Consider the following 15,489-nt stretch of genomic DNA (forward strand, 5'->3'; position numbering starts at 1 on the left):
TATTGCATCATCGACAGATGTTTCTGCAAAGGTTCGAACAAAAGCATTGTGACAAGAACATTAAATAAAATGGGATAAAATGATGAGCAGGTCAGCCGCCGGAGGATTATCTTTTCACTGTTAAAATCACATATTTATTGAGGGCAGTTCACATTTCCTAAATATTGCCTTTTAAAAGGCTTTAGGTATTCTGACTGCAGGGCAGGACCACGTTTTTGATTGCGTACTAAGAGTTCATTCAGCAACTACCAAACTTTAAAGTAACTACTGATATAATTGTTGCAGCAGAACAGACTGTACTGATAGATTTGAATACTTAGTCCCATTATAATCAATTATAGCAACAATGTTACCAAATATTTGTTTAGAATGATATGAAATATTGCAACAAAAACACCAAATAAAATAAAGAAGAAAATTTATAATTTACAGAAATGAACTTAAATATATTAATAGGTCTAATTAAAGGCATTGAGGATCTGCAATTTTTTTTTTCCATTGTGGAATATTATGGGATCCACAAGGGCGAAGACTTTCCAAAATGTGTTTTTTTCAGTATGAGTTCCAGGAGCAAAGTTTCCAACCCCTGCTGCAAAGTTTTCAGTGATATCTCAGCTCATTCAAGTGATTTAAACAATAAATGTTTTACAAAAATGTATAGGAGCGTTATCTTGATTTTCACTTAATGAGACAGTAGCATGCAAATATTTGGACACCGCAACCAAAATATCTGGTTTTATTTATAGTTACGTGTATAGAAAATATAATAATCTCTAAAATGCATAAAGTTAAAAATCATAAAGATCAAACATTTGGTCCAATAATTTACATAAGATTTGCTAGTATTGTCCCACACCCTTGACTGGAAAGAGAAGGAAAGAGAGAGGGATGGTGAACTCAGAGTATTTAGGTTGGAGTTCAGAGCAGCTTCGCTGGAAAAGCGTGGAGCTGAATCCTCAAAAAGTTGAATCAGAACATTCGACTACAGCAAGGAGATTTGAGGGGAGGTCTGAGTGTGAAAGGCTTGGGACCTCCAGTGTCTGAGTGTTTGGAAGTGTGACCGTGTAGTCTTTGAGCAAGCCAGAGGTTGAGCCAATGCGAGCTGGTGTGTTGCTGTGTATAAATCGGGGGTAAGTGTTGCTTCATCTAGGATGGTGGGAACTGCCAGAAGAGCATGAAGAGCGTAATTAGGGAAAGTGGAAAAGGGGTTTAAGTGTTGCGAAAAGACAGAATATGAGAAGAGAAGGAGGTCGGGAGTATTGGGAGTGCGAAGTTCTAGATGTGACTCATCCGATGACAGAGAAAGGGCAGGAGGTTGGAAGTTTGAGGAGATCCGAGTGCAGTGAAAAATTATGTAGTTGAAAAGCCCCAAAGAGAAGGCCGCTGCACCACGTAGGCCACTGAGGAAGTAAATGGACGCCCATGGCGCGGAACGCTTGTCCCATGGAAGCGAAGCAATTTAGTACGATGACTGTGAGGAAAATGAAAACCATGAGGAGGGGGAGGATGAAGGCAATGATGACAATGGCGAAGATGACGATGGAGGTGAAGACAATGGTGGCGACAATGATGGCGATGATGAAGGCGAGTATGGTTAGGGTGGCAATGATTAGATGGAAATTATGATGTGAGTGAGATGATGCTCAAGGCGATGGTGAAGATAAAGGCGAAAGAGATGCAGGCGAAGAAAGTGCAGACGAAGAAGGTAGAACAGGTAGAGAGGAAGTGACGATTTATATAGGTTGGAGAGTGGGAGGAGTGAGGGCGTGGATCAATCTCCTAAAACTAAGTTATATTAATAACTCCACTTAGTCTATTATTTTTTACTTGCACAATCTAAGAGTGAAGAAAGAAAAGCAGCACTAAGCAAAAGATCCAACACCTTTTGGATAACTTTTACCAAGGTTTTACACCTTAATTAACTTGCCATGTCCATGTCCTAATTACAATTACCTCATTGTTAATGACGCACATTTCAAATGAATACTCTGATACCAGAGGACACCTACATGGCTCCATGGGCTCCTCTAAGCACCAGCCCAGCTCACTGAACATTACAATAATTGATGTCCAGAAAGCAGAAGAAAACTGTAAAAAGATAAGTAGTGACTAAAAAATGCAGGTATGTTGAGATCTAAAACACCAAGAACAGATTTCTTCTGTTGAGCTGTAAAACACCTTTACATGTGATTCACAGGCTCTAGAGTAGTGGTGCACTCTTCTACTGTGCAGCAGCACCTGCACAAGTATGATCTTCATGAATAAGTCATCAGACAAAACCATTTTTTTTTCAACATAAAATTGTGTGTACATATTCAACCTAATGCATTTTTGGGAAACGTTTTCTGATTGTTGAATTCCAAAACTAGCTTGGATTTTCTTGCTAAGATATTGTTTGTATACTGTTTTAATTAAATAACGCTAAATTCCAATTAAAACCAGATATTAACCAATAATAAAATTTAACCAGGGGTGCCCAAATATTTCATGCCACTGTATGATAAGATTCTTATTCTGCACTCTTAATAGATATACTCTCTTTTATTACCATGATTCTCCAATCCTCTGCAAGAATGGCAGAATAAGATCTTTTACTTCATTGTCGTTCCGTGGAATATCCTTTAGAATATCCCTGGTGTAGCTGATGCATTTCTCTTCTCCCCAGTGTTGAATCATGTTATGTGCCAGTGTGTTTCGGTTTTTGTCCTCCACATGCAATGTACGAATTCTGTCATCCTTCATATTGCATATCTTGTTCTTCATTTTTTTAAACTGTTCCTCAGTTAGATCTTCCAAGATCTCCACAAGACAGCCATACCAGCTATAAAGATCACCCTCACTGATAGGGGTAGTATGGGAGTCACCTGAAAAACACATAAAGGCAATATAATAAGACAACACAGTTAAATTACAGTCTTCTGTAAACGTGGCTAAAAACTCCATAGCTCTGATAAATGTACATTCTTTCAGTTTTTTTTTTGCTTTTCCTGTTTAGCAGGGAAAGCTAATATTAGCGGTTCTTTGTGGAACATTAACATACAAGGAATAACAAACAAACAAAAGCCCAGATAAGGTCACTGTAACTTACATACTTCCCCAGCCATTCAGCTCTGCTATAGAATATTGCGTTTATGCTTCACATTTCATGAACAGCCTGTCACTCATTATATAGGCTTTTCTCTTCTGCTGCTGCCTAATTGCTCATTTGTTCGGTCCTCAATCATGATTTCCAAGCTCTGCTGCTCAACAGAGCTCTACAGAGCTCTAATTGGACAGTCTAATTTTAATGCATCCAACACCACAGAAAAACTAAGTTCTAATATAAAAATGTACACAGTCCATCAATTTTGGACTCTGTGTCAAAGTTATCATTAATGCACCAGTTCGTTTAAAAAAAATAATAATAATTTGTAAAAACCTGACCTTAAGTTTTTATATATATTTATGACCCCGATAAGACAAACTGACAATAATCACTATGAGTTGAGGCATTTCTTATTATATATTGATTTTCTTCCATTTTCTGCCATTTGTTTGGTACTTACACTGGAAAGTCCCATTTAGTTTATGGGCATCTCGGGCTTGATCCTTATCAGATGCCATCTCAGTCTGATCCAGCAGCTTTGATGTTTCTGTAGGATGGATTTCAGCCATTGCTTCACTTGTTCTTTCTTCTCTTTCTGTGTTTTCTTCCTCACGTGTAGACTGATCAGATTGAGTAGAATCTGTGTCAGGATCCTCGTGCATTCCTAAGATTTTTTGCAGTCGTACTAAGTTGTTTGTTGACTCAGCCCTTTTGGTCAGTACATTTCTATCAAGTTTTTTAAGTTTTTCGATTTTTTGTCTCAGTCGTTTTAAAAGGTTCTTCTTTTCATGTGATTCATCATGTTTCTCACTTTCATCAACAGAGAAACGAAGCGGGACATTCTGTTTCCCTGCGATCATCAGTGCTATGTCTTCAATCAGCTTTTTGCTCTCTTCAAAACTGGTTGTTGTTTGTAGGACACAGCACCGTTTGTTGAGTGCTTTAATGAGGGTTTGTATGTTCTTTTTATCTTCACTGTTCGCCTTTTGTAAATCCCCCTTGAAGATGATGATGGTGTGATCCCAGAATCTTCTAGTAAGGAGTTTTTCCAGGGTAGCTTGTGTAGTTTCTGTAAGAGTGGAGTTTACAGCAATGGACAGAATGATTGCATGAGGTCCTTTTTCAAATGATCTCACTGCATCACTAATCTCCTGTCGTAACTCGCGGTGCTTTCGGAGTGAAGTCAGTTCTTCTGACCAGCCAGGAGCACGAACTATAGTTACTCGTGTTCCAAAAACAGTGCGTTTTATCTCAACATGTTTTTTAGAGGATGTTGAAAAGGTAAACACATTGTTTCTGAAAATGGCATTTACTATAGCATTCTTCCCAGAACCATGACATCCAATCACCACAAGGTGGAGCTCCTTAAAAAGTGGGTGATCAGTATCTAAAAGAGAAAAGATTAAATTCTAAAACAATTTAAAGACTTCACAGATTAAGAGAACCCATTCTTATTTTTTAGCAAGGCAATACAAATTTAAGTGAAAAAAATTTAACAAAACATTTATGAGCCTCACCTTCTTCATCCAAGAAATCATTATTTTTCTTTCTTGCTGGAGATAATAAAACACAAACAGCAAATTTCACTCAATATTATTTTAAAGCAATCAATCCTGATCCTGGTGCCTCCCTGCACTGCACATTTTAGTGGATCCCATGCTTTAATACACCCCTGTCACTCTAAACGGTGTGTATAAATGTGCAGGGAACACTCTAAAAAACAGAGGTACAACACGAGTACTTTTTTGTACTCAAAGGTACACTCTTTATAATTATACCCTCAAAGGTACAATACTGGTCTTTACAGGGTCAGATATCAGTGTTCCCTCTGAAGTACAAAGTCATTCCTAACAGCAATAAGTACAGATTTGTACCATTTTACCAGCCAAAAGGTACATTCAGTATTCTGCATCACTGTACTATCAAACAATATATATTTTATTTGCACATTTTTATTTGAAAGCGAGACAATTTTGGATCATGCAGTTCTTGACACATATTCAGTTGATGATAATGTTTATCATCTTTATAATCTATACTGGCACAAAAAAACATGGGTACAAAAAATACTTTCACAGAAAGCTACTTTTTTTGTACCTCAATATAAGGTACAGCCCCAGCGACAAGCTTTGTACTCTTTTAAGTACAAATCTGTACTTAAATTTCTTAGTGTGAAGGATGTTGGCAGTATCAGGATTACATTTTTTTTTTTACTTTTTTATATTTTATAAGCTTTTAACTTTATCACAGCTACTTGTATGCATTTTGGCCACATACAGTGGTATGAAAAGTTTGGGCACCCCTGATAATTTTCATGATTTTTTATTTATAAATCATTGGTTGTTCGGGTCAGCAAGTTCAGTTAAATATATCATATTGCAGATGAACACAGTGATAATTGAGAAATGAAATGAAGTTTATAGGATTTACAGAAAGTGTGCAATAATTCTTTAAACAAAAATAGGCATTATGTTTGTTCCAATATTAGTGCTTTGAAGGTTTTCAAATCAATAAAATGACAATGGTGCCCATATTTAACCCTTATTTTGTTTAAAGAATTATTGCACACTTTCTGTTAATCCTATAAACTTAATTTCACTTCTCAAAAATGACTGTGTTCGTCTGCTTTATGATATATTAAACTGAAATTGTTGATCCAAACAACCAATGATTTATAAAGGGAAATCATGAAAATTATCAGGGGTGCCAAAACTTTTTCATACCACTCTAGGGATACAGAATTTACAGATGCTACAGTACAGGATGAAACACTGACCATTTAGTAATGAATGTGGGTTTGGAAAAAAGGGGTAAATATTTCATGTCATGTATTGTGTCATGTGTTGGAACTGTTTCATTGGGTTTCTAACACAACACGTGACATCAATATTTGTGTAGTTACTGCTTTTAAACATGTAATTTGTTTAGCAAAAGTCACGCTTATTTAAAATACTTAACAATACATGTGCTGTGTCATTAATTGGGATTACTTTGATGATTTTTAGTGACAAATAATATAAACTTACAGATTCCATGTTCCATGTTACTGAGATCTCAAGCAGTTAAAAATCTCCAATTGTTATGTTGGTTTTACAATCCAAGTCTGTAAACACAACAGTAAAATACACAACTGAGAACTTTCTTACAGATGACTATCTGTATCGGAAGGTCTTAATGCTTGACAGTGTCTACATTTAAATGCATTGCTATTTCCAGAATAGTGCTGCATATGTAATGCCTTTAAAAATTCTAAAGCATTTTTTTAATGTGAAAGGTTAACAAACTCCAGTCTCTGAGATTGGATTAATAAAAAAATCAAGAGCAAGGCTGGTTTTCTTTGTTGAGAACCCCTAAAAAACATATCCTTTGTTTGCAGTTCCTATTTAAATTCAGCACCTAGTGATATAATACACTAAATGTTGTAAAATAATTAACATTTGTTAAGAGTTTTTGCACATAAATAGTAATTTTAGATTGCATTTTATTTCTATAGAGGAAATTAAGGTTCCCACATTTGTTCCTAACATTGCAATTTGTTATTAAAAATTAGATAAGGTTACATACCCGATGTGGTTGCAGGTTGTGTTGCTCAGTTTGTTTGTTTTTATTTTTGGAGACAGCTTCTTCATGAAAGTAAGATTAGCCTGCTCTTTATTGTTAGCTGTGAACAAATGAAGCTGAGCTCAGTTTCAGATGTTTTGAAATGAGGATGTTCTCAGCTGAAACAGGAAATAATGTGACTTCAATGCTTCCTTTAAATGTATTGGGAAAGTCTCAAATCTACTGTGTTACTGCAACGACCCCATGTGACCCCACCCATCCCTCACATGGGCTCTTCACTCTGATTCCGTCCGGCAGAAGATACAGGAGCATCTGAGCCTCCACTACCAGACTCTGCAACAGCTTCATTCACCAGGCAGTCAGACTTCTCAACACACAGAGATAGAGCTGATCCCTTCCCACCCCTACTCATCCTACACACTTACACAAGAAATGAACCCCCCCCCACTACACTTCACATGCACACACAAGAACTGTACTGAACCCACCCATCCATGGGCGTGGTAGTGGGGACCTGACTACCCAGGGCCCGAGTATTGAGAGGGGCCCATGAATATTCCTATTTTGTTTTTATCTCTCACGTTCCTTGTGTACTGGCATGGATAGGGGCCCACTGACATTGAGAGTGTACAGCGTCCAGAATTTGCTGCTATGCCCCTGCACCCATCACTCTACTCCCACACACACACAAACTGAAGTGTCTCTATCCCTATCAGCAATATTTGCTGCTTCATTCCTAAAAATCTATAATCTCTCTACCTCAGTAACTGCTGTGATTATGTATGTTCTATATGTTACATATCTCTGCACCTTATTTTCACTATGCACACTTTATTATACCGTATCGGTACTGTACTGTCCTGTCCTGTTTGTTAAACTGTCTCATCTGCTGTATTTATTGTAATTTTATAGTTTTCGTAACTCTTGCACTTTTTTGTTTGTCTATTGCTTGTTGTTCCATGTTGCACCATGGTTCCGGAGGAACGTAATTTCATTGCACGGCGTACCTGTACTCAGATGTAATGGCAATAAAAGCCTCTTGACTTGACTTGACATTATGGATATGTTCACATTTTAAACCTCATTAGTCAATTTAGATTTGTTGCTCAGATCTGATTTGTCTATCTTGACTATCAGTTGTTCATAAATATAAATGACCTGTATTTGTATTGTGAATATTGTTTTTTCAAGCTGCCAGTATTGGTTGATGTGATAGCAATAACCACACTGCCATTGCCTCCTACTCAAACTGTACAGAATTGTGTTGCACAATCACTTTTTTTTTTTTTTTTTTTACTTTTTTACTCTTGCATAACCCTGATTTCACATATCACCCTGGTCTGGCTCTCAGTTTCGGCTGTAATTCATGCTAAGGGTGTTATATCACACTTTATCACTTATGTCTTTATGGACCTTGTTTTTGCACTGGTGCATATATGTTGAAACAGGAAAGGGCCATCTCTAAACTGTTCCCTCAAAGATTGTCCCAAACTCTTGACTTCCTTTTACTGGAACTTAAGGGCCATACCATAATAGTGAGAGAGGTATTGTGAAACACAGTGTTTGATACACTGCTTTGAAGTCATATCAGTTTATGTGGAGAAAAAACACACACATGTTGCACTGCTTGATTATTTGTTGCTTATAATTTGTCAAACCATTATCATTATCATCAAATGGAAGAATCAGGTTTTAGTCTTATTGAGCAAGCAGTGATGTTATGTGTGTGTGTGTGGGGGGGGGGGTGTTTTGATATAGAGTAGATATAGAGCACCTCTATAGCACAAAATATATTTATCAGTCTCACAGTATGTCAGTCAATACTTCTATATAGACCAAGCAACCCCTTCCTTCCTCAGTGATATAATCAAAAATAGTTAAATATTTTGATGTGTATTTATCTAGTAGAATTAAGATAAATACCCTGGCATTGTCAAAATAATGAGACTCTTCTGATGGAGTAAAGTTCTCCTGTGCTTCAGTTTCTAAATCCTGAATCTGAAGGCACCCTACTCAGCACATTTCAGTAGTTTTTCTGCTTTAATGCACTACATGCAGGAGATTTATCTATTTACTTATCAGTTGCAGGGATGTTTTGGAGCAGAAAAAGCACTAAATGTTCATGTCTAGGGACAGGACTGAGAAACATTGGTGTAATTTAATATTTCAAATACCTCCAATTATCAGAATGTTAAAGTTAAATCAGAGAAGTAGTGTTTTTCAAACTCTATACCACAGCCAGCACTGTTTACCCTGTTAACTTTTAAGAGACAGCGTTGTATATATATTGGAGAATTTATTGTTTTGTCTTTGTGGTTAGTAAAGTTTGGTATACATCATACAAAAAGCAGTTAGCTTGTTACAGAATATAGACTGTGTTTGCATTACTGGACACAGTTATCTAAACATGCCATTCTTCTTATTGGTCTAATGCTGCTCTAAGGTCGTCCTTCTCCTCCTCTCTCTGTATCTGGATGGCTTCATGGCTGGATGGTGACCTCGACCTCCCCATACACCTGCCTGAGAGCAGAACAGTCCAGACTGGCCATCAGCTTGGTGGGGCCTGCTCTCCGAGGACTGAAATGCTCCGTCCATGTTATAGAGCTGCCTGGGGCTATTATCCTGCAAAGCACAAGCATTCACACAGTTTAGTCTTGAGGTAGAAAATCCACCATAAAATAGTGCTGGGTTTGTCATTGAAAGCAAAATAATATATATGAGGAAATGTAAATGAAACTCAGTGAATTCATAAAATCTTGGCTTGCTATTGGCTGGCCTATTAATCACTCAACAAGCTGAGGTGTAGCTTTTATAGTCTAGTTAAAAAACAATGTAGTTAAAGAGATGTTTTGCTTCATACAACAGATGAGAATTGTGGAATTTCGGTCACCTGTACATCTTTGTATTAATTGACAGGATTCCAGGCCCTTCTAGACGAACATACACATTTTCCAGGCTGAATTTAAAGGGGTTGGTGAACTCCACTGTCACATACATCTCCTCACTTACTTTAGGAGATCCAGTCACCTATCAGAGACAAGAGACAAACAGTGAGTAAATCAGAAAGAAAAGATAATAACTTAAAAAACTTTAATTACATTCACTTTGTTCATTGTTACTGCTTTGCATGGGATGTATGACATATACAGTATTAGTGTAATTAAACCTGATTAAGCTAATTTTGCCTATTTATTAAATGCACTGGCTATAATTCAAGGGCTAAATTAGAATTTTATTATTTTAAAATACTATAGCCAAATATTCAGTTGCACTACTGCACTGTATTTAGCTGAGATCTGCACAGAGTGTTTTACACTGCTCGTCACAAAACAGGAAGTTCTCACGTTTTAGACTTACTAAGTTGTTTCACTTGCTACTGTGTTATTTTTAACCCCCACAAACTTTAGGTTTCGTTTCATATCTTTGTGACTTCTGAAATAATGTCTCAGGAATAAAATACAGCATTTTTTTCAAATGTAACAGTAATTTCATTTGTCCACATAATGTGATTTATTTTCTCTGTCACATCATCTTTCTCTCCTGAATTTGTTGTACATAACTGGTGGAAATCCATTGTTGAAATACTGTATTGATACGCTATGAAATCCTGCTCAGGAAAAATTAATTCAGCTCAACTAAATGTTTATCTACTTATACTCCCTGATTTAACTACATGCTAAGCAAACAGTGGGGAACAGGACAGGAAACTACTGCTGTTCCACAGACATTAAGAGGTTAATCCAAACATGTCTAAAAACTTTTAGCAGATTTGTTGATGTGGTAACATGTTTGCAATGGACAATTTTTAAAGAATTATTTATGACTACTGAATGTGCAAATGTATACACACAGGTAATCTTTATGAATTAGCAGATGTGTTTACACTTTTAATGTTAAAATAATGATGAATCAGTTCATTAAATAATATTTGGTTTACAAATAAAGTAGCAAATTAAAGTGGACAAGAATATGAGAAAATGTTGTTTTACAATAAACGTTTTGGAGGCTGTGGGATTTTTTGATCTACAGGTCTACAGACCTGCACAGTGAGCTTGGGATTGTGCACGATGATGAGTCTCATGGCGGTGATGATCTGACTAGTCTCTTTCACTTTTCCTGTAGTGATGAAGTGCAGGTTCCCCTGCCCCACCAGCTTACTCTGATAGTCCTTGCTGCGCACCAGCACCTTCTCCTTCTTACCTATCAACAGCAGGAGCAACAGAGCAAATTTAATACATAAACCCCCCTGAAATTGGGAGAATTGAGATTCATGCTGAAAAAAGGTAACTGTTTACAGCAGCATCCACCCATCTTCTAAAATGTGTGACAGGGAGAAATTTTGCTTGATTTGTTCAAGTGGAAAATAATGTATTACTGTTTCCATATATTTAAACAAATCACTGATTTCTCAACATTTGTGCATGATTAAGTGCAAACAATAAATTTAAAGTTCTGTACATGATCTGTTCTAGAAATCTGTTCCAGAATTGTTTAACTGTGATAGTCTTAAAAAGTATTATCTGAGTATTGTGATTTCTTGCTCTTGGGTTCCCCCTACAGTCAAGAACTGCAGTTCGTGCTTTGAGCTGCCTATAATAAAGGACCTGAATTTTCTGGACAAGCTGAGAGATACTGGACCTTCACTAAACATTTTTGAGAGAACTATGCAGAAATATTTAGAAATCAGTGGACTAACTTTTTAAATATCACACAAATTTAAGTACATCCAAATTGCTGTAGACACTGTCAACATTATCGGTTATCTAGATGTACTAAAGTCTTGAACATGTACAGGAATTCGCACACACACTTACTGTACCCCATACTTACTTTGTTGTGGATCCAGTTCCACGGTGGGTGTCTGGAACACGACCTCAGCGCTTGGCACCCCTGTGTAATAGACCACTGTACCGCTGATGTAGGCATCCACCACGCGCCGCTGGCTGCTGCGGTTGGTGAACACCAGCTCCAGCTGAAAATCATCCCCCAGCTGCACCTCCTGAGCAGAAATCTCCACATCCACATCTGCCTCGGGAACAGAGGCCTTCTCCCGCTGGCAGCCAAACTCCTCGGCCTTCTCCAGCACCCTGCGCTCTTCTGGGGTCCCTGCAGATCCAGAGGCAGGGGTGTTATTGTACAGTATTGCATTATTGTATTTGGGAATTTTACAGGTTACAGAAAAAATGTTGGGACACGCCTTTTATGCATTGAATGCAGGTTTCATTCAGTCTCATTGCCACATATGTATAATAAAATCAAACATCTAGCTATATAGTCTGCCATGAAAATATTAGTAACAGAATGGGTAGTTCTATAGAGCTCTTTAAAGGTCCACTTTTTCTTGTTCTTTGTGAAATACTATAGGTCTCTCTGAGTGGTATATGCATGCCGCATATAAAACATTTTCTCAGCCTCCCTTGTCTGCAATAGCTGGTAAAAGAAAAGCCTCAGAAAAACAAGTCGATCAGAAAGGTGTTAGGTGTCTATGTCAGCCAGTGAGTGCATGGCCTCATCCACCTCGCCCACAGACAGCGCTGAACCCGAGCTGCAGCAGAGCCGACACCGTCAGCTAGCTAAGGGGGGGCTTACAGCTCTGTTTACAGCAGCTAGTTAGCGTTAGCTATCTTGTGTAAGTAACTATAAGTTTAAACCGGATCTCCAATTGATTTCACGTTTTACAAAGACCTTAAACATTTTAAAAATGCATGAAAAAATAGATGAATGAGACCTTTAAACCCCAGTGTGACATTGTAATATTGTGCATGCTACATCAAGTCACTTGCTGAAAAGTGAAATAATTTAAGAACTACATCAGCTCAGCCACAAAGTGACCAATCACCTAGAATTCCAGAGCATGTAACGTGCATTCAGCTTTTTTTTATGTAGTTCCACCTATTGCTGACACAAATTGGCAAAGGCACACACACACAGCTAGTGCAATCACTGTAGAGAAGTATTGCCTATAGAAAAGGACTCTCTAAAGCAGATAAACTTAAAACCTAAACACTGGCATGCACTATTGTTGTAGTTCCCCTACCTTCTGGGAACTTGTACTGGTCAGTGATATCTTTACGTCCATCGTGCAGCACTGCTTTGGTCAGCACCATGCGGCCCACGTGGCTGGTGTTCACCTTCACTGGTTGCAGTGTTCCCTCTTTACTTCTGCGGTAGAACACCACATCACTGTTCACCTGCAGAGAACAAACAGCTTTAAACATCATATACATCATTTATTAGAATTGTTTTCCAAGTTTCTCTCAATTTATGTAGGCCAGTGATCCCACCCATTCAGCTGTATATTCTCCATCACAGGTGATACCACAACACAAGGAGAAGATCAGCACATGCCTCCCCCAACACATGTGAAGCCAGCCATGGCCTCCCCCAAGATTCTGCTATGTGAGCAGGCAGTGCACTTAGAGGAAAACGCAGCGACTCAGCTCTGACACACCAGCCCAAAGACTCCTTGTACTGACTGACATCGCACTAGAAGTGATGAGGGGAAAAAGCGCCATCTATCTACCCAGAGAGAGCAAGAATAATTGTCCTCTCTCAGGGCTCCGGCAGCTGATGGCAAGCTACATGACCGGGATGCGAACCAGCAATCTCCTGATCATAGCGGTAGTGTTTAGACCGCTGGAGAAATTGTAATTCAGTTTATTATCTCTTTAATAAAATGCAGGGAACATTTTAATTACAAAGCATCCACCAAATAGTCCCTTTGTCATTAACAATACATAATTAGGAAGACTATTAAGATGAGAAAACATACCTCAGCAAAAACAAATGGGGCATCATAAGGGTAGCAGACCTGGCCGTGTTTGATGGCTGCCACAGATGCAGGTCCACACCTATACATACCTGCCACACAGGGACCAAGTCATCAATAAGAGTTATGGCTAAAATGACTACAAATACACTGTTATATATAAAAAGATATTTAAAATGAAAAGAGGAGGTTTATGTGTTTTGTGTGTGTTTTCACCATCACTGGTCTCCTGGGGAGTAGCATCCACAACCTGCCAGCCTCCAAAGCCCTCAGGCAGGTCCGGCCTGGACATGTAGCACTCAGTCCAGCAGTGGTAATTCCTGCAGGGCATCAGCAGTGCAGGACAAGGTCATGTGAAGTCAAAACAAACCTTAGTTCAAATAAAAAGCTGTTGATATATATCATATACTGTATCACACAGTTTTTCACTAAGCGGGTTATTTAACTTAGTGTCTCAAAAAGCAAAGTATGGTCAGATTCAGTTTAGTAATTACCAGAGGTGGGTAACTAACTACATGGATCAGTTACATCTAGTTAAATACAATAGTACAATGTCATTTTCCTCTGTATGATACAAGATTTGTTTTACTTCTATTCAAGCACCTTTATCAGGATATTATTCTTTTTATTTTTTATTCAGTTTTCCATAAATATTTAGACACCTAAATCTATTTTGTGTTCAAGTGATGTATGTCAGTAAGCTTCTAATTAATCTTCTCTGTGCTGGCACCAAGGTGGTGGAATGAACTTCCACTGGATGTCAGAACAGCAGAGTCACTCACGGTCTTCAAACGTCGACTGAAGACACATCTTTTCAAAGAGTTCCTAAACTAATAATAAAAATAAATAAATAAATAAATAAAAAAAGGTTCCTAGGGTTCTTAACATGATTAAGCTCTATGTATCTCTTGATCCTAGTCTACAAACTAGCTTTGGATATCTTAAGTAACTTTGAAGCACTGTTGTAAGTCGCTCTGGATAAGGGCGTCTGCTAAATACCGTAAATGTAAATGTAATTGTAATTAAGGAAAATACTTAAAACACAAAATTAGATACTATAGAGCTTTACAGAGGTGCTGTTTTTATACCATGCTAAAACATCCAGCTCTAGACCAGAAGATGATTTTTGTAAATGGTATAAACTGGTCTTTAATGGTAGCAAAGTTATAATAGTTTTGATTTTTTCATTATAGTTTCATTTTATTTCATTTTCCAACTTTCTCCTCTAATTTAGTTAGTTTTAATTAGTTTTTATAGTGGGTTTGCTAGTTTTTATGTTTATATTCTATTAGTGCTTAGTTTTAGATTTAAATTCTAGTATTAGTTTTATTTTTTTATTTTATTTTTTAGATGCAGGATTACCTAAAGGTGTTATGTAATAAAAAAATCAACAAAAGAAACTGAAAAAAATATTAATTTACGGTGAAATAACCAACTGTCCAAAAAAACTGTAAGAGTCCACAAGCTAGCAGCTTGCAAAATATATGTAATACTGCAGCTTAAAATAGCCAATTGACTAGAACACACATGAACATGAAACACACATTACATCAGAGAGCTCTGATCTGAGAAACACATAAATAAACTCAGAAACTCAATAAACTCTACAGGTTTTACTCATTTTAAATAAAGTATTAGATAGACACCCAGCACTAGATACAGATAAATTGATCTAGACACAGATAAATTACCACATCAGTGCAGAAGTAACTATACTGTCGCGCATTGCCACTCTTGTAAAACTGCTTAAGTGGAAACAGTGCTTATAAATAAACACAAAAAGTAAGAGTGTTCTACCTATAATTTCAGTTTGTTTTAGTTTCTTTTTATAAACACTTAATTCAGTTCCAGTTTGTTACCTTTTATTTCATTTAATTCTATTTGTTTCAGTTAACCAAACATTTTTTTTTCACTTTCAGTTTTCGTTATATCGTTTGTTTTTGTTAATGATTATAACCTTGGATGCTAGTAGTGGCTCAGCTGGACCCCCAAGCGAAATGATGAAGGACTTACTTGAATTATTTTAGTATTGGAGTATACGTTTATTATAGTCTGCTAAACATTCAGTGCCATT

At 37.3% G+C, this 15,489-nt stretch overlaps 2 protein-coding genes across 4 annotated transcripts in view; both read right to left on the minus strand.

Annotated features, from left to right (window-relative positions):
- Positions 1-15,489, minus strand: part of f13a1b (coagulation factor XIII, A1 polypeptide b) — an 89,931-nt gene that overhangs the window by 62,032 nt on the left and 12,410 nt on the right. Inside the window, exons 9-15 of one of the 3 annotated variants that reach the window (XM_007237831.4) lie at positions 13,632-13,735; positions 13,419-13,507; positions 12,684-12,837; positions 11,477-11,752; positions 10,686-10,846; positions 9,537-9,673; positions 8,923-9,268 (exon numbers count right to left, since the gene is read on the minus strand). In XM_007237831.4, the coding sequence (XP_007237893.3) occupies positions 9,127-9,268; positions 9,537-9,673; positions 10,686-10,846; positions 11,477-11,752; positions 12,684-12,837; positions 13,419-13,507; positions 13,632-13,735 (1,063 nt within the window). In that variant the 3' untranslated portion in view covers positions 8,923-9,126. Of the gene's footprint in view, positions 1-8,922; positions 9,269-9,536; positions 9,674-10,685; positions 10,847-11,476; positions 11,753-12,683; positions 12,838-13,418; positions 13,508-13,631; positions 13,736-15,489 lie in introns of those variants that run through there. The other 2 variants (XR_007440204.1, XR_007440205.1) reach the window with 2 other exon arrangements.
- Positions 1,845-6,762, minus strand: LOC111194402 (uncharacterized). The gene is made up of 5 exons (XM_022678560.2): positions 6,650-6,762; positions 6,112-6,188; positions 4,603-4,638; positions 3,546-4,472; positions 1,845-2,864 (listed from the first exon to the last, which is right to left on the minus strand). Exons 2-5 carry the CDS (start codon positions 6,125-6,127, stop codon positions 2,545-2,547), a joined length of 1,299 nt encoding a protein of 432 aa, XP_022534281.2. The 5' UTR covers positions 6,128-6,188; positions 6,650-6,762; the 3' UTR covers positions 1,845-2,544.

The sequence above is a fragment of the Astyanax mexicanus genome, chromosome 8 (assembly GCF_023375975.1).
Source record: "Astyanax mexicanus isolate ESR-SI-001 chromosome 8, AstMex3_surface, whole genome shotgun sequence".
Classification (NCBI taxonomy): Eukaryota; Metazoa; Chordata; class Actinopteri; order Characiformes; family Acestrorhamphidae; genus Astyanax; species Astyanax mexicanus.